This window comes from Enhydra lutris, unplaced genomic scaffold (genome assembly GCF_002288905.1).
Source record: "Enhydra lutris kenyoni isolate GAN:26980312 unplaced genomic scaffold, ASM228890v2 scaffoldscaffold14, whole genome shotgun sequence".
NCBI lineage: Eukaryota > Metazoa > Chordata > Mammalia > Carnivora > Mustelidae > Enhydra > Enhydra lutris.
Genome location: NW_019154098.1, coordinates 19,726,500 through 19,745,544, shown reverse-complemented (window position 1 = coordinate 19,745,544; position 19,045 = coordinate 19,726,500). Strand labels below are relative to the sequence as shown.

Genomic DNA, 19,045 nt, shown 5'->3' with positions numbered 1-19,045 from the left:
AAAGGTGGGTTTCCCTTTGAAGCACTGCTCTTTCATTACAAGCGAAAGTCAACTCAATTGGAAGGAGGCAATAAATCACAATAAAACAAAAGATCACTGTCACTGGGGACAGAGAGGTGAAAATGTCCATTCTTCATCTACTTAGTTCTTGCTTAGCTGGGTGAACCAGTTGCCTAGGACTGGTAGACAAGTTCTCATGGTCATGATATCCTTGACTGTCATTATTTCAAAACCAGGTTGTGTATTTATTCCCATTCGCCCTCACCTCGTTACCCTTCTACTGTTCTAGAAAGCCAGTTTTCTTCTGATATTCCTCGTGGTGTTTTCTTGCCCTCCCCTCCCTCCCCCACCCTTGTTGTTGGCGAAGCTGACAGAGAAGACTGGGGCAGTGGAGAGGACTCGGGGATCCAAAGCCGACCATGGTATGCCACACCTGGTGCGCCGTTCATGGTGTCTGATGTCACCCGCTGGGGGCGCAGCCGCCCTCCCTTTCTCGAAGGCAAATCCCCCCTTGGTTCAGGCCACCAAGCCCAGTCTTGTGATCTTTGCCGACAGGAAGGAGTGAATGATGAAGACAATTGGCTTGGGGCAGGAATGAAGGTCCAGTTGCTGAAATCCCAAAAAAAGAGAGCATGTGAGCGATTCTAAATCGACGCTTGGTGCAGAATTATGGTTTTAAATCCTTGCCCCCCCCCCTCCCCAAGTGAGGTTTAAAAAAATAACTCTGTGAACTTATTTTTTAAATCCATCTTTGTTCCTGAAATAGGTTCTGTGAAACGCTTTTGAGATATGTAATCTTGGACAAGTCATTTAAAATTTTTCCCAGTCCTACCTAATTCACAGGGTAATTAGAGTATTCAATGAAATAGCGTGTGAACCCTCAGAATGGGGAAGCCACACCGCTCAGCGGCTGTGTCCCCAGTGTCCTGTGCCCTTGGACTGTTGTAACATGTGTGTCGCCTGTCCGTTAAAGCCCCGCTAAAGTCCTTCCCTTCTCAGCAGTTCCTACATGTGACCCAACCTGTGATCAGAGAGAATGAGAGAGAGGAGTTGTTCCCAGTCTTCTTTGGCTGACGACACTGTTGGGGAACAGCCACCTGAGTGTGTAAGAACATCTAGCAAAGTTAGGGTTGTATTAATCATGAATCAGGCTGAGTATTTCCTCCACACCGTCTTATTAAATTCTCAAAAAACCATTATGAGCTTGTGGCCATTATCTGCACGTTTTATATGGGAAATTGAGATCTGAAGAAGTTCTAAGACTTTCTGTGATGCCAAAGTTGGGGAGAACCACAGTGTTCTGTTTCACTAACACGGAATGCAACTTTTGGAAGGAATCTAATTTTATGGACAGAGACCCAGCTCCAAAGACATAAAAGGACGTGCCCAAGACATTTGGTGAGTTAGTTATAGAGACAGAAAGAGAACAATTTATTCCATTTCCTGCAGCCCGTGTCCACTCCCTTCCCCAGAAAGGGAGAGGGAAGGCCTGGCGGGGCCTGCCTCCTGGGGCTGGAGAACCAGGCCTGGGGAAGCTGTGCGTGAACTTGCACTTCTCAGCCGGATGGACTGGCGGCAAACGCACAGTTCTGCCTACATCTTCCAAGACAGGTTGAAATTACAGGCTTCAGAAAGGCAGAAATTTAAACATAAGTGATTTTCCTCACTGGCAAAAAGAACCTTGATTTTTCAAGCCAAGGCTAAGGCCAAGAGCCTTTTGTTTTTTGGTTGTTTTGTTCTTATTTTTGTTTTGCTAGGGAGCCATCACCTTCAGGAAAGAGCACTGGGTCGAACGATGGATAGAACAGCAACTGAACTACAAGTATTTTGAGTAAAATGGACTTTCAGATCACTCGTGTCTTTCCAAACTGCTGCTTCAGGCTGAACTTACTGAAACATACAAACAATAAGACAAAAATCCTGTAAAACCCTGCAGATCCATTTTTTAAAATATTTTTATGTATTTATTTGACAGAGAGACAGATCACAAGTAGGCAGAGAGGCAGGCAGAGAGAGAGGAAGCTGGCTCCCTGAGGAGCAGTGAGCCCGATGTGGGGCTCCATCCCAGGACCCTCACTGAGATCATGACCTGAGCCGAAGGCAGAGGTTTAACTCACTGAGCCACCCAGATCCCCCACAGATCCTTTTTAAAGGGAAGATGATGAGCTGGGAACTGTTTTCCGAAAGTGAGTTCTGATGGGGGGGTGGTGCTACGAGGCGCCCCTTCCACAACAGCCCGGCTCAGACTTTGAAATGAAGGCCTCATGCTCTCGAGTGTGGTCTCGGTTCTACGCTTCCATCAGCCCCTGAATTCTTTCCAGAGAAGTCCCAGTCCAGTCCCACCGGAGAAACCACTGAAGGGGCTGGAGGCGGAGGGAGGGATTGTAGAAGGCCATAAGTTTCACTGAAATTACTAGAGCTTTGAAATCGAGGTTTACCTCTGCATTTTATATATTCCCCATCCCTGTGATCAAGCAGAAGTCAATGAATATTTGTTGACTAACCTAGTGACTTAGGAAGGACTTAAAGAGAGCCTAGTTATTACAGAATCAAGGTCCTCTTAAAAGTTCAGCATTTGACAGCTTAAGTGAGATGCTAGGTCCTCCTGAGAATGTCAACAGCTACGCTGGCTGGAAAGAACAGGCAATTCTCACCCTTCATGGAACTGAAGAAATACACTTTTTTTTTATTGTAATAGGCAGTAACGATCGCAGGAAATCATGAATTTAAATACACTGGCTATTTGCATATTACTGATAGAAGTCTAAAAGCTACTTTAACTGACAAATTTGCTAATTTTGTTAGGCATTATTTGCCATTAGCCCGAAACTTCTGGGCCCTCGTCTAGCCTTCTCTCCACGCAGGTATCGCTCACCAAGTTTCTCTTTGTTCCCTGCTGCCCCTTCTGCTCCGCCCCTGTTCCCAACCGTCCACCTCTGTTCTCCATGTGCTGTGCTCCTCGGAGACCTCCCCCCTGGCTGGCCCTGCTCCTCGGAGACCTCCCCCCTGGCTGGCCCTGCTCCTCGGAGACCTCCCCCCTGGCTGGCCCTGCTCAACTTTCATCCTTGCAACCCTGACACGAGCACAATGCCACGGCTAGATTAGAGACTTGATACTTTTTAAAAATGAATGGTGCAGGGGCACCTGGGTGGCTCAGTCAGTTAAGTGTCTGGCTTCAGCTCAGGTCATGATCCGGGAGTCGTGGGATCGAGCCCCACGTCGGGGTCCCTGCTCGATGGGGAGTTGCTTCTCCCTCTGCCCTCTGTGTGCTCTGTCTCTCAAATAAAATAAATAAATCAATCTTAAAAAAAAAAAAAAGAATGGTGCATTTTGAAGCCGGTGGGACCCTATCTGATAAGAATTTAATTCTAACTTTCTAAAGGATTCCTTGGTTCAAATATTTAGTTGGTATGCTAGTGGGAAATGAGACCGAAGTAAAGAACTTTGGAATAATTGGATCTCATCATAGTTTTTCAAGGATCAAAGAAGACATGAACTTGCAAGTACTTCGTAAACAGTCAATGGCCACATAAATAAAAAGGCCGTGTTACATTCACAAGCCCTCGTGGATGTGTTGCCCAATGAGAAACATACGAACTCGCGCTGTCTACAGAAACACACTTACAATCTCTCCATCCTTGCCTCCAAAATCTAGATACAGCATCCTGATTCCATCATCTGAAGACATCTTCAGCTTTTCATAGGGAGACTGGATGATTGTCTTGGGAAAGGCACCCTCCTGTGGTTCAGTGGTAATGGAAAATCCGTTCTCATAATGTACGGTCAGGCGGCACTCCTGGTTTTTGTAGGTGCAAGCTGAAGGGGAAGAGGAGAGAGTGCAGTAGCCACAGCCAGGTCGGTCCATTTGCCTACGCACTTACCCCGGCCTGTCTCCTCAGTCCCAGGACCGGCCACACATTTCAACACAAGTTGAAAATTAATCGTTGCTCACGAGAATATTCTCCTTGGACTGATTTGGATACTGTCATGTAACCTGACCCATGAAACCAAGGGAAATAAGCTGAAAGAATTCCTTTGGCTGGGATTTACTGAATTTTATCTGGGCTCTAGCCTTTCTCTGGCCGTACGAGCGTACTTACCTTCCGCTGGCCTTGTCAGGGGAAAAAAAAGACCTGACATCTGACAGAGGGTGAGCCAGCTGAGTCGTCGTCATCATCACACACACACACACACGCACGTGCACCCCATTGCCACGCCCTCCACCCGGTGAAAGGAGTGCGCATTCCTCCATTCTGTTACCAATGTAACCCACCGAAGAAGTCGGGAGTGAGCAGCTTAAAAATAATCCCATTTTTATTTTTTATAAAAAAGTCCAACAAATCTCATTTTATAAATAGAAATGAGTGTTTTAGAACGTCCCCTGGCGATCTGAGGATCGTGGGTCCTGGGGAAGCTGGACTGCAGAGCGATTCTCAGACGGGGCCCCTTCCACGGAGGAGACTGCTTTCCGTCTCTGCTCAGGGGGTGGTCACAGGGGACCCTCTGATCTGAAGGAACAAAACTAACACCTCTTGATCAGGACAGCCGTCCGCTTTTATGTGTGGTCCTCACTGCGTTTAGGAAAAGATATCCGTGCTCGAAGCATCTGAGTGGACGGGGGACTGCCCCAGAATCCTAGTTCCTATTTAGGAAGACTTGCAAAGGTTTAAACTTTGATCAAAGAGTTCTGGAAAAGGTTATTAAGTATTAGGTTGGATTTTTCGGCTCACAGAACATCGCATTTAACCAGCAGGCAAGTAAATTGGCTGAGACCTTCATATACATCTGAAAGCTCTTTAGGGAAACCAGATGTTTTTCTGGGAGGGGGACCGAGTCAGGGACGGGGCAGGGTCGGGGGGAGCAGGGGGGGTTGGGAGGAGTAAGGGAGCATTAAGACTGCTCTGTACCATCCTTAGCTCAACTCAGCTTTATAAACCAAACCGAACTTCACCTTACCACCTTACCACAAACTTCTAAAGCAGGACCTTAGCTAATATATTATAGGTGAAATGTGGCCCAATTGAGGTGGCTTAGAATTCGAAATTCAAGTTCTTTCCACTCTGTGCCATGTATCTTTCTCAAACTCTGGCAGTCGGGGTGGAGAGGGACCTTGGCAAAGAGTCAGAGTATTAACTGTACGGCTGAGGGACATTCCAGGTTTGGGGGAAAGGGACAGGGGACTCTATCTGCTCACAGAATAAGGTGGCCTTTAATTGGAGCTCTGGTTAAAAGTGTACCCCTTCCTCCGACTTCCCACAGGCATCTTTCAATTTGTAACTAAGGGTTAATATTTCCGAAAGGTCCACTACATTCTCTAATAGATTTCTGAGTCCTTCAGAGCAAAGCCCCTCCATAAATCTCATCTTCTCAGAAGGTCCACAACCTCTGCCATCCCTGCAGTCCCCGGATGGCCAAAGACAGTGGCATGGGTCTAGGTATGGTTTCCCATCTTGAATCCTTATTTCCTACCCTCTTTACTTCTATTAACTGTAGAATAAGTGCGCGAATGAGCTTTAAACAGGTTTTTCCTTTTTTCTTCCTCTGTATTTGAACTTGAAAGCTATGCCCTCAGACATTCAGAATCAACTGATTGTGGTTACTTTCAATTCTAGTTGACCTCAGCTGGTGTTCACGGCCTTCCTGTAATGGAACTGATTATCTGAAGATGTTCTCAATCCACACAGGACAAATCGAACACATTAGCAAGTTAATTGAAGCTCTGATTAAAACACAAGGCCCATTCCCCAACTCCCACAAGGCATCTTTCTATCTGTAACCGGGATGCACCTGCGGTCACGGCAGAATTTCTTCTCTCCCACCACCGGGCTAGCTCAGTGCACACAGTGCTTTGTTGTTTCCTTTGGCTGGTCCACCAACCGCTCCGTGGCTTTCCTGTCTAAGTAGAGTTCAGCTTATTGAGAAAGAAAGATTTTGCAAAATCTGTGGAATGTAAACTAAACCAAATCCCCTTGGCCTTTTCCATTCTTTCCTAGAACACTCCTGAATTTGGGGCAAGGGGCGTGAACTTCTCCAGCATTTACACATATCAGTTCATCAGGTCTAGTTTTCTGGTTTTCCAACTCTCAGGTCCAAAGCTCTAGTTTTTCTTGCTGTAAAGATGCAGCATAAGAATAAGAGCCTTGGGGACACTCTCAAAAGGTTTCCAGCAGTGACGGGAAATGGCGGGGGGCACCAATCAGTTTCAGGGTAATTACAAAAAGACAGCCATTTTGTTGGGAGTTGCTGCGGCGGACAGTCTACAAAACATCTGGTTTTTCATGTTTGCATGAGTAGAGGGAATGTGGAGAAACCCCGCCACACACTGACGTGTGTCCCATCTTTTCGACTACTCCTGAGTGGGAGCTGCTCCTGGGGGAGGCTGCTCCCTGGTGTGGTGCTTCTCCCAGAGGGCCCCACGGCCCAGGAGCAGCCATACCACCTGGGATGTTACCAGGTACAAATTCTCAGGCCCCAACCCCAAACGGCTGAATCACAGCAATCTGAGGTTTTAGAGGAGTAAACCAAAAAGAACTTTACTTCTGTTGTTTGGAAATGCTGCACCTAAGATGTCTTAGGGGAAATCTGTTCCTCTAGAGCACAGCAGTACAGTAGCACTCTGGGCCATGATGGAAATGTTCTAGATCGGCACCACCTTTCATGGTAGCCGTTAGGTAGGCACAGGGGATGACTGAGCCCTGGAAATGGTGCTCATGTGATTAAGGAATTCATTTAGTTTTAATTAATTACATTGAAATAGCCACACATGACCAGAAGCTAGCATACTGGACAGCACAGGTTTGGGGACATAATGACAGGGTAACAACTAATTGTTAATAATAATACGTAGAGAGAGCTTATGTGTCAAGCACTGGGCCAGGAGATTCATGTGGGTTATTTCTCTTCATTCTTGACAACAACTCTGTGAGGTGGGTACTATTATTTCCTTCTTTGTACAGATGAAGAAAACAAGAGATTCGAGTAAGAGTAAGTAAGAGATTAAGAAAGAAATAGGAGGCATGCCTGAGCACCTCAGGTTGTACGTGTCTGCTTTTGGCTCAGGTTGTGATCCCAGGGTCCTGGGATTGAGCCCTACATCGGGATCCCTGATCAGCGGGGAGCCTACTTCTCCCTCTGCCTTTCTCTCTCTGTTTGTCATGAATAAATAAATAAAATCTTAAAAAAAAAAAAAAAAAAGAAAGAAAGAAATAGGACTGGAATTTGAATCCAGGGCTTTCTGGCTTACATCCCACACCATGGCTGTTTCCTTGTACTGGTTCCCCAGAGACAAAGAGAAGTGAAAGAACAGGAGAAAACATGACAGAAGAGGGAAAGGGGACAGTATTCTAAGAAGCAGCTGGTGAGACTGAAAGGTGGATTTACTGGAAGACTGCTGCTGAGGAGAACAGCTACTCTGTGACATACACCCTCGTTATGAGTGACGGCAGGAGACGTGGAAGAGAGGGTGGCCTTCAATCTCAGAACTAGAAACAATCCTAGATCTCAGAACCAGGAGCAATAGCATCAACGACACTGTTAACTGTACGTGGTGTGGGCTGCTGAAAATCACCGGGTTCATGTGGACTCCACCTTAGCAAATATACACGATTTTTTAAAAAAAAAGATTTATTTATTTATTTTAGAGAGGTGGGGAGGACCCGAGAGAAAGGGAGAGAGAATCTCAAGCAGACCCTGTGCTGAGTGTGGAGCTCAATGTGGGGCTCAATCTCATGACCCCAAGATCATGACCTGAGCCAAAACCAAGAGTTGGATGCTTAACGGACTGAGCCACCCAGGTGTCCCAATGTCCAAGATTTTACAGTATATACTTAGCTTATTCACTTTAGCTGAAATTCATATTAGTTTGTAGTCTCTAATTTTATCTTTGGCCAACAAAAAATTAAATTATCTATATATTTACATACAGATGCATTTCTATCTATCTGTCTGTCACCTATGAATCACCTATCAATCATCTGATTTGGAGAGTGGCATGAAAATCATTAATCACAGCAGCCTGTGCTGGGTTTTGACTAGCGCTACAGCAGTGCGTCCAGGCCTCGGCAGGCCCTGGAGTCAATGAAGAATGGGCTTTAGAATGACACAGCGTAGTGTTCAAGTCGGTCCTGACATTTATTAGTTGTGAGATCCTGGACAAGTTACTTATCCTTTCTTAAGGATTTGCTTCCAGATTCGGTAAAGTCAGACTGGCAAGGGAATTGTGAGGATTCGATGAGAGAAGGCAATGATTTGTGACGCGGGACACACACAGCCCTGAATCCAAAGTTCCACAAATCTAAGCAGTATTTACACTGATAAGTGCATTCCATTTAATTTAATTTTTTAAATGTTGGTCTTGCCTCGATTCATTGACTTCTGGACCCATAATAGGGTTGTTTCTCATAGTGTGGAAAACACCAAGAGACATTATATGAAATGCCTGGCACGTCCTGAGTACACTCAATAAATAGGATGGTAAAGAAGGGGTCTTCCTGGGGCGCCTGCGTGGCTTGGTCCTTAAGAGTCTGCCTTTGGCTTGGGTCATGATCCCAGTGTTGTGGGATAGAGCCCCACATCAGGTTCCCTGCTCAGCGAGGAAGCTGCTTCTCCCTCTTCCACTCCCTCTGCTTGTGTTGCCTTTCTCGCTATGTCTCTCTCTGTCAAATAAAAACCCAAAATCTTTTGGGGCACCTGGGTGGCTCAGTGGGTTAAAGCCTCTGCCTTCGGCTCAGGTCATGATCTCAGGGTCCTGGGATTGAGCCCCGAATCAGGCTCTCTGCTCAGCAGGGAGCCTGCTTCCTCCTCTCTCTCTGCCTGCCTCTCTGCCTACTTGCGATCTCTGTCAAATAAATAGATAAAATCTATAAAAAAAGAAACAACCAAAATCTTTAAAAAAATATATATATGTGTGTGTGTGTGTGTATACATATATATGTATACATATATATATATATGTCTTCCTTCTATAAACATGTAATCCATGTAAAAAATCCACGTAAATAGTCCTTTCTCAGAGCTCTGTATGAATGGGGCCGCGCTCACTGTGCACTCCTTCTGTCCCGCCTGGGTGTCAACACTCAGACCCGTCGCACTGGTGTCTCTTCTCAAGGCTCTGCCCTTTGCTGTTGAAACCCGCCCTCCGCCCCCAACCCATGCCTCTGTTTCCTGCTCTTTTTCAGAAACTGGTGCCCCAGTTTCCCCATCAACTCCGTGAGCTAGCAAAATTATTATTTCCAAGAATTTTACTCTGTGATAAATGACTCAGAGTCAGTCTCTGCTGTTAAAAAGAAGAACCCTGGGGTGCCTGGGTGGCTCAGTGGGTTAAGCCTCTGCCTTCGGCTCGGGTCATGATCCCAGGGTCCTGGGATCAGGCCCCACGTTGGGCTCTCTGCTCGGCGGGGAGCCTGCTTCCCCCTCTCTCTCTGCCTGCTGCTCTGCCTACTTGTGATCTCTGTCTGTCAAATAAATAAATAAAATCTTTAAAAAAAAAAAAAAACAAGAACCCTGCTAGTCGGTCTGAGTGACTCAAAGCTTGTGCCTGCAGGAAGCCCCCCGGGGGGTCACAGGTAGGAAAATGACCTCTTTGACTCTCTAGGTGACCAACTCTTTTTTGAATGGAGATGGGAAAAGACTGCCATTTGAATAGGGCACACAATGCCCTAATCTGGAAGCATTTAAGGTCACTTCTGGAATTCCAAACAGCCCAGAAGGCCAAGCCTGGAACTACACTGAGGAGGGGTGGAGGACGGGGCGCGCTGGTGCCCTGGGAGCCGGTGGGGCTCACCTGTGGTGACCTCAGTGACCAGTTCTGCCGAGTTGTGGCAGCCCTGCACGATGGTCCTCGTCCAGTGGGAGAGGTCCCTGCTGGTCTCGGCCCTGAACAGGTGCGTTTCAATCCCCTGCCTGGTGCCCGTTCGCGTCGCGAAGGACAGATCCACACCAGCCTGGGGCGAGCCTTTGCCCGGACCTGAATGGACCAGCCTGTTGAGAGAGAAACAGAGAGAGAGAGAGAGAGAAAATCATCAAACCGGAAACCACTGTGTTCCCCTGACTTGTCACCTGGTAAAAAGCTCCCAGATTGGTGATTTGCTCTCGGTTTTCCGCCCTAGACCCAGAGGGTCTGCTCTCGTGCTAGTGTTCCTCGTGGTTTTTCTGCCTCTGCTGAGCCAGCTTGCCCCAGAGCTAGAGTGGGACTTAAAGGTGCCCAGGGGCCTGCGTCTGGTGACACGTGCAGAGTTGTTGAATGACATGCTTTTAATGAGACAAATTCAACTACGCTTGCTCTGCCAAAAAGAGAATTAAGAAAAGTGCAAAAGAGAACAATTGGAAGAACGTGTCAGTTCCTTCCTCTCCGTTCCATTCCTGGGCATGTGTATGTCCCAGGGCGAGCGTGACACTGTTTCCTGCATCAAATTGTCTTCCCCTGTGTTCCTTGTGGTTTGCAGGATCTGGCTGCGCCCAACGTCCCTCTGGGGACGTGTCCATTGGGCGCACAGTGTCCAAGTGCAAGCAAACCACAGAAGACTCAGCGTAAGAGGCAGCGATCTGTGCCCTTGTGCTAAGCGATCCTGTGCCCAGGAAGAGCTGGTGATACTGGGCTTCCTGAGAAAAGGAAGAGAACTGGGGCATCTGGGTGGCTCAGTGGGTTAAAGCCTCTGCCTTCGGCTCAGGTCATGATCCCAGGGTCCTGGGATCAAGTCCCGCATCGGGCTCTCTGCTCAGCAGGGAGCCTGCTTCCCTCCTCCCCGCCTGACTCTCTGCCTACTTGTAATCTCTGTCAAATAAATAAATAAATAAATAAATAAATCTTTATTTAAAAAAAAAAAAAGAATAGGAAGAGAACGTACTTTATGGGAGATTTCAGGGGATTCCGAGGGTGATCTTTACTGCGTGATGTTCACGCTGGCTTTAAAACACACGCCCAGGGCGCCTGGGTGGCTCAGTGGGGTAAAGCCCCTGCCTTCGGCTCGGGTCATGATCCCAGGGTCCTGGGATCGAGTCCCGCATCGGGCTCTCTGCTCAGCAGGGAGCCTGCTTCTCCGTCTCTCTCTGCCTGCCTCTCTGCCTACTTGTGATCTCTGTCTGTCCAATAAATAAATAAAATCTTTAAAAAAAAAAAAAAAAAAACCACGCCCAGCATAAAATGTGACTCCTGCAGTAGATATTTTCCAAGAGGCCAGACGGAAGAAAAGAGGACTCTCAGATTCCGAGTGCCACCTCTTCTGAGCAGCCACTGGCTTCTACTTCTCACGTGTCCCCTTTAACCCCCTGGGTCTCTCTTGCTCTCTCCTGCTCCTTGATACCTCAACCTCCTTTGGAGAGAAATGCCGCTATCAATAATTTGCAGGCTAGCACGAGTATAATTTAGTAAATGTTACCTCTCCCCAGGATATTTGCATTTCCAGCCTTATCTTTTAATACAGAAAGAAACACGACGATTTGTTAGAGGAATTCCAGGTGTCTATTCACTTGGTGCACGGGAGAAGTACTTTCTTAGGCAAAGGGCTTATTCTCTCCAGATTAAGAACTGCACAAAGAAAATCCAAAAGCTTATTTTCTCTCGTAAACTTAAATATTGTAAAGCAAATATATTGGTGAAATAAAACATCGCATGCTGTTGAGTTTCTAGCAACGAGCTTGTTGTATAACTCCGAGGAGCTTTCTTTTGTCCACAAATTGGTGGGAGGGTTGTTTGGCAATGCTGACCTGAAGAAAAAGGTTCGTTGAAAAGCTTTCTGGTTGCAAAATTCATTGAGGATAGAGAAGTATCCAAGAGACAACGAATGTGGGCCAAGAATAGGGAGAAAAGGGAACCCCTGCACACTGCTGGTGGGCACGGAAATTGGTGCAACCAGATTGGAAAACAGTATGGAGGTTCTGCAAAAACAAAATTAGGATTAGAACTACCAGATCCATCGCTTCTCGACCTTTTGGCTAAGATCAAGTGTAGAACTACCAGATCCACCAACGCCACCTCTGGGACTACGTCTGAAGGAGGGAGGCAAAATCAGTACCTCAAAGACATATCTACAACACCATGTTCTCTGCAGTACTATTCACAAGATCCAAGATACAGAAAAGATACAGAAACAACCTACATGACCATTGATGGGTAAATGGGTAAACGGGGCATGCTCACACGCACACACGATATGTAGTATTCAGCCTTAAAAAGGAAGGAAATCCTGCTATTTGCAACAGGATGGATGAGCCTGGAGGGCATTATGGCTAAGCAAAATAAGGCAGACAGAGAAAGACAATATTGGGTGTGACCATTCAAATGTGGAATCTGAGAAAGGCCCAGCTCATAGAAATCGAGCAGAATGATGGCTGCCAGCCACTAGAAGGTGGGAGAAATGAGGGAGATGTTGGTCAAAGGGTACAAACTTTTAGTTATAAGATGAGTAAGTCCCGAGGATCTAATGTACAGCATGAGGACTGTACTTAATGATAATACTGTATCATATACTTGAAATTTGCTAAGAGAGTAGATCTTAAGCATCTCCCCACACACACATGCCCCAAAAGTAACTAGGTGGGGTGCTGGGTGTATTAATTAACTTGATTGTGGTAATCATTTCACAATATATATGTATATGAAATGATTATATTGTGGATTTTAAATTTTATCAATTACACCTCAATACAAAATAATAATAAAAGAGAAGGTCCACGAATCTCATTGAGAGAAGAATCTGGGACGGTGTGCTGACATGGTTTCCAAAATCTAGGAGAGACTAAAGGAAAAGTAAAAGCATTTCTCAAAAGCCTGCCATAGGTTTTTTTTTTTTTTTTTAAGATTTTATTTATTTATTTGACAGAGAGAGATCACAAGTAGACAGAGAGGCAGGCAGAGAGAGAGAGAGAGAGAGAGAGGGAAGCAGGCTCCCTGCTGAGCAGAGAGCCCTATGCGGGACTTGATCCCAGGACCCTGAGATCATGACCTGAGCCGAAGGCAGCAGCTTAACCCACTGAGCCACCCAGGCGCCCCATAAAGCCTGCCATAGGTTTTAAAGGGACTGAGGGCTGGGTAAGAAATCATTAAAAACAGGTATAAAAAACTGAGAGTTTACAGTGTTTTCTGAGTTGCTCAGAAGTGCTTTTATACTCAATGGTGTTTACGTTTTAGTTGCTTCAGGAAATACACCTAGTTCTTCCTTTTTAAAATCTTAAAATCTGTATCGGTTGGGGGCGCCTGCTGGCTCAGTCAGAAGAGCATGCAGCTCTTGACCTCAGGGTGGTGAGATCGAGCCCCTCGTGGGGTGTACAGATTACTTAAATAACTGAAATAATCTGTGAAATCTATGAAATAACAGTATTAACAATAATACTGTAAACTGTCCACGCTCGGCACAGACCTAGCATACAGTTTGTACTAAGTATCACTCCCATAACCCCTTCCCTACCCTTCGTGCCTCCACCTTCAGATTCCTTATTTTTAAAAATGCAATTCCTGCCTCCCACGCTTGGGATTCAATATCATAAAATACATAAAGCCCTTCATTCAATGTTTAGTGATCATAAGAAGCATTCCGTAAACAATAGTTCCCTTATGCCTTCTCTAGCCTGGCATGTTCTTGCTTTCCATCTCTAAATTTCCACCGAGGGGACGTCAGCTCTGCCACAACCCAGGGCCAGGAGAAATGTAACACAGAGGCACAAGCGAAGGGAGAAGAAGATACACCGTCCTCATGGAGAATGTCACTTGTTTGTGAATTTCCTACCAATATTATTTTCCTCTAGGCAGACTATAAAATTGAAGCCAATAAATGGAAAAATGCGATTTATTGGAAAATTTGCTGTTGGCAGATCTGGGTATAGGGAATGAAATTATTAACCCAGTGAAACAAGGGATGAGAAAGGCCTGTATCCAGCTGATGGGTACAGGGCAGAGGGAGTCCTTGATGGGGAAACTCGGGATATAACAGGCAGCAATGATGAGGAAAGAGCCGTCGGAAGGAGGACTGCTGCCGTAGTATTCGTCTCATCACCAAATTTCATTCATTGAAAAGAAAAGAGAAGAGGAGAAATGGATTTTTCCACTAATCAAGCATGGATTATCTAGTCTCTCCGTTAAAGAACAAGTTGATTTGGTATCTGAAGAACAGACATGCTGAATAACGCGTTCCTTTGAACACACCAGCACCAGTTAATGAAGTGTGCAGGGCTGTCTGTAAACAATCAGAGAAAGCAAATTGCCTTTTCTGCTACCTAATGTGCATATTGGTAACAAAAAGATACTTTTCCAGATTAAAATCGAGTGATCTACAGGCGCACCTGGGTGGCGCACTTGGATAAGCATCAGACTCTCGATTTCAACTCAGGTCTGGATCTCAAGGTCCTGGGATCGAGCCTTGTGTGGGGCTCTACACGCAGCACGGAGTCAGCCTGGGCTTCTCTCTCCTTCTCCCTCTGCCCCTCCCTACTCCCCCCTCAAATAAATAACTAAATCTTCAAAAAATATCAGGTGAACTACACCCAACATCCACACAATGCGTATGGGCACACTCCTCTGTGTGGAGTATTACACAGACCTTGAAAATTATTTTATAAACACATATGGCCAGTGTGGGGAAATGTATATAGATCTATGGAAAATCTCTGGGTATGCAATTCGACTATGTACAAGAAAAACTTGGAAATAAATCCATGAAAACGTTGAGTGATTTACTGGGTGATTTCATTTCTTCTATAAAACTTTCCTTTCCATTGAAAATTTCCACTCCGCCGAAAAATACATACATTCCGGCACCGAGCGTCATACGTGTCTTGACTGTCGTTTGTTTAACACTGGTGTCAAGTTGGAGTTGGAACACCAGATGAGCTCTTCCATGTCCTCCTGCACGTGCTTATGTTGGGGTGGATCTAAATGATCCTCGTCTAGCTCTTCAGACTTAACACCTGCAGTGGAACTGCCTTTCTCAACGTGAAGCTAACTGAGCCACGTGGGATGAAACCTACTCCTCATTAATCCCTTACACTAACCAACTGGCCTCCAGCAAGTGAGATAGAAGAGATGCTGAGACCTGCCAGTTGAAGTTACAGGACACTTTTGGATTTGGGGGTGCTTCGAGGGGTCTCAGAGGAGCTTCCTGCTCTGTTCAAGTCTTTTCTGTTCAAATGACCACCAAAAAAGTCCCAAAGTCATTCATTCATTCAATCAATAAAGATTTTACTGTTCACCCACTGATATATCCTACCCGCATTTATGGGACACTGCTATGGACTGAACTCTGTCCCCCTAAAACTCATAGGTTGAAGCCCTGACCCCCAGTGTTGACTGTATTTGGAAATAGGGCCTATAATGAGCTAATAAAGGTTAAGTGAAGGCACAAGGATGGGGCGGGGACTCAGCCAGTAGGAGGGTGGCCTTACGAGAAAAAAGAAGATGCCAGAGATCTCTCTCCCTCCATACGTACACAGTGGGAAGGCCAGGTGAGGACAGAGCAAGAAGGCAGCTGTCTGTAAGACAGGAAGGAAACGCTCACCAGAAACCAACCCCGATAGCACCTTGATCTTGGACTTCAAGTCTCCAGAATTGTGAGAAAATAAATTTCTGTTGTGTGTGCCACCTGCTTTATAGTATTTTGTTATGGCATCCTAGCCAACAATAAAAGCACCTACTCTGTGTAGCTAGCCATGGTGTGAGTAGAAAAGATGAGTCCAAGTTCAAGAGGAGAAGTGCCCTCTTTCCTCTAACTCCCACAGACTCTTCACTCCAGGTTCTGTCCCCATTCTTGGGAGGCCCACTCCTAGAACATGGAAGAAAGTCGGTAATAGCCTCTGGCAGATACCAAGTGCAAGAGATGAACCAGGGTCAGGTGGCTGGGTGGAGAATTATTCCTCTTCAGTGGGGCAACCTGATTACTATGGAGGTCTTTCTCCGGAGGGTGAACCTGAGCCTGGAGTAAAAGCCGTCCCATCACAGCAATGGAGAGCAGTGGATTCTGGCACAAGGACAAAGAGGAACCCTATATTTGTCAACATATTTGTCATTTCATTCCTATCAAGATGTTGGAAGTATAGTTCTTTGCTCTTTATATCATCCCCAACTAATTGCTTCTGACTGTCAACAGTAGTAAGCCAGAGACAAGCCACAGAGATGTGGACATGTACTGCTATGCTATCTTGAGAAGTCCGAACAGAGAGGTTTTATAAATCATGGAAATACAGAAAAGAGACAAGGCCACCTGACAAGGTAAGACCAAGATCCTTTCTCTTCCCTCTTTTTAGTTATGTGGGATGCCACAGGAGTAGGAGTGGCAGCTACAATGAAGATACAGAGGAAAACAGTGGCCTGATGACATTTATAAATGTTCCGTGAAATCTTTTGCTAGATGAATTTGTATTGGCATCCAACTCCAACCAACTAAATAATAATCAGCTGTACAACACTTGATACTGTATTGTCCAATGCTCCCTGAGCATCACCACTCAGGACTCACAGGCACCTCCACTCAACAGAGGCTGAAGCCATATTGCCCAAGTTCCTTAAGATCTTAAGAACCCAATACCTGGGTTCCAAATGAACTAACAGCAGGACCTACAAGCACCAGTCCACTGCGAAGGACAGGCTGTTTTCACTGGGAGTCAAACCGTTATTCAAAAGAAACAGTCATGCAGAGGGGAGATGGAGGCTCCACGCAAGGGAAGGTTTCCTGACGATGGCAAGGATGACATGAGTCGCTCTGTTTAGATGTCGGTGGTGTGCGACGATAAGGAAGACGCGGCTGGCATCTCCAGGCGAACAGTGATATTGACAGATGCCTGAGGGAAGATAGGACTTGAAAATCCTTGCTTTGCTGCTTTAATGAAAAGAATGCTTTTGAGATGGGAGCCTGAGTGAAGTGACACAGAAGCTGAGAAGGGAGTGGCACTTGGAAGAGAGCTGCCTGCTGCTTCCGATGAACTCGAGTCCTTGCTGGGAGGCTTACACACCAAGGAACCCGAAGGGCTTACACGCTGCAGAAGGGAAACTCAGGCCGGGGGCAGGGCCGTGATCTTTAGGAACTCAAGGAGAACAAGTCAGAGATTCCAAGACTGGAAAAGTGAAAATGATATCCTGATTTTCAGAGCACGGAATAAAGTAGATTCTCAGACCTCATTCCCAGGCCAAATTCAGTAATGGATTCCTTTAAAGTAGCCTTTAGTAAGTAGACTTACAGCATCTCTCCCTGATTCTGTTGGCTGAAAAACCCCATGAATACAAGTTTTCAAAAACGTTTTAAATATGTGATGAGTTCAGGGGAGCCTGCGTGGCTCAGTCAGTTAAGCCTCTGCCTTCAGCCCAGGTCATGATCCCAGGGTCCTGGAATCGAGGCCCACCTCGGGCTCCCTACTTAGTGGGGAAGTCTGCCTCTCCCCCAACTCATGTGTGTTCTTTCTCTCTCAAATAAATAAAATCTTAAAAATAAAAAATAAAAATGTGAGTTCAGTTTTGGAAAGGAAAGTGCACACACACACACACACACACACACACACACACACACACACACCCGCCCCTGACCTATTCTGAAATGCTACGAAACGTGGGGCAGCGAAAAGGCCCCCCTCGTGGGGTCTTCGTTTGCAGGCCATACTGGGGAACACATCACTGCAGCTGGATTCTGGACACTAAATAGCAGGTGAATGTCAGCCGGACATTAAGATTTTTTCAAGTCATCAGGTGCCCATTTAGAAAGGCAGGGCGTCGGGAGAGAACGCGTCCGCCAGAATCTGTCCCATTCTGCCGGGAACAGCCTTTTGACGTTCCTCTCCAGATTCTTCCCAAAGATTTTTTCTGATCTGCAGTCTCAGGGGAGACTCTGAAATAGCTATTATTTATGTTTCAATTATTTTACATTTTAAGCTATTTGTGTAGTTTAAAAATACGACCATCTGTCTCTTATCTGTGGCAGGGACTAAGCAACAGCAATGCTCTCTCCCCAGAGAAGATAACTTTCTTACTCAGTTGGAAGAAGACACGGGCAGGCAGCCTGGGACAGGCTTTCAAGCTGTAATTCACACCCAGTATCTAAGTTTTATCAGAACCTGCGTGAGAAGCCCAAGGACATGCTTTGTTCCCTGGTTATAGAATTCAAACACACGTTCCCATGGTTGGAACCAAAGCCGCAGACTCCAGCAAGACTCTACATTTCCTATTATCTGGGTATATGAGTTCCTGAACCACTGAAAGGCCCATATAACATGAGTGGGGCAGGAGAATGAAGACTTGGATGTGAGGGGACAGAGCAGAGTCAGAGAGCCCAACCCGGCTCTCTGCCAACCGGGTGACCTTGGCAAGTTACCTACACCCTCCATGCCTTGGATTCCTCGAATGCAAACTGGGGATAGCTGTATGCCTACCTCATTGTGTTGCTGCTAAGGATGAAATGAGTTATGTGAATACTGCATGGAACAGCACCTGGAACAGAATATACACGCGAAGCAACTGTTACCATTAGCTTGATCAGGGAAGCAATTTTTATTGGATTGTTCCATGCCGTATGTGTACAACCCAGAACAATTCTAGGTCCATGGCAAGCACTCAGTAAATACTTGCGAAATGAGTAGCCAGAATACAAGGAGGGCTCTTTTCCAAGAAGTCTGTGATTAAGGACTGCCATGAGATACCGTGACTTCTCTCCCACCCTGGGTCTTCCATCCACACGAAACAGTAGCTAAGGCTGGATCCAAAGAACTTGGATTTAGATCCATGAAATGCTCATTTCCAGATTAATTCAATCCTAGCAAAAGTGACCTAGAAAGGTAACTGGGATGCGATGTTCTATGGGATTAGCCCAACATCCATTTCCTATTCCTTCCTTCCAATCTACCTTTAGCAACTAGTGTTTTCAGTAGTGACTTGGTTGTTTAGGGAGTCAGAGTTACCTTCTTTTCTTCTTTTTTTTGGTCTTGGAGTAGAAGGTGACCATTTTGTCAAAACAAAAACAAACGAGTCCTTAAGATTTCACATTCACGGTCAGCACAGATCCAAGCTACCTACATTTAAATATAAATGGGTCCCTCACCCACATTAAAAAAAAAAAGGGGTGAAATGTTTCTAAAT

The 19,045-nt window shown here is 45.9% G+C and overlaps 1 protein-coding gene across 1 annotated transcript in view; it reads right to left on the bottom strand.

The window, feature by feature from the left end:
• Positions 1–439: 439 nt before the first annotated feature.
• LOC111146652 (syntrophin beta 1) overlaps positions 440–19,045 on the bottom strand; it is a 227,023-nt gene continuing 208,417 nt past the window's right edge. The window contains exons 5-7 of the mRNA XM_022502291.1: positions 9,782–9,978; positions 3,626–3,816; positions 440–609 (exon numbers count right to left, since the gene is read on the bottom strand). Of these exons, the coding sequence (XP_022357999.1) occupies positions 517–609; positions 3,626–3,816; positions 9,782–9,978 (481 nt within the window). The 3' untranslated portion in view covers positions 440–516. The remainder of the gene's footprint in view (positions 610–3,625; positions 3,817–9,781; positions 9,979–19,045) is intronic.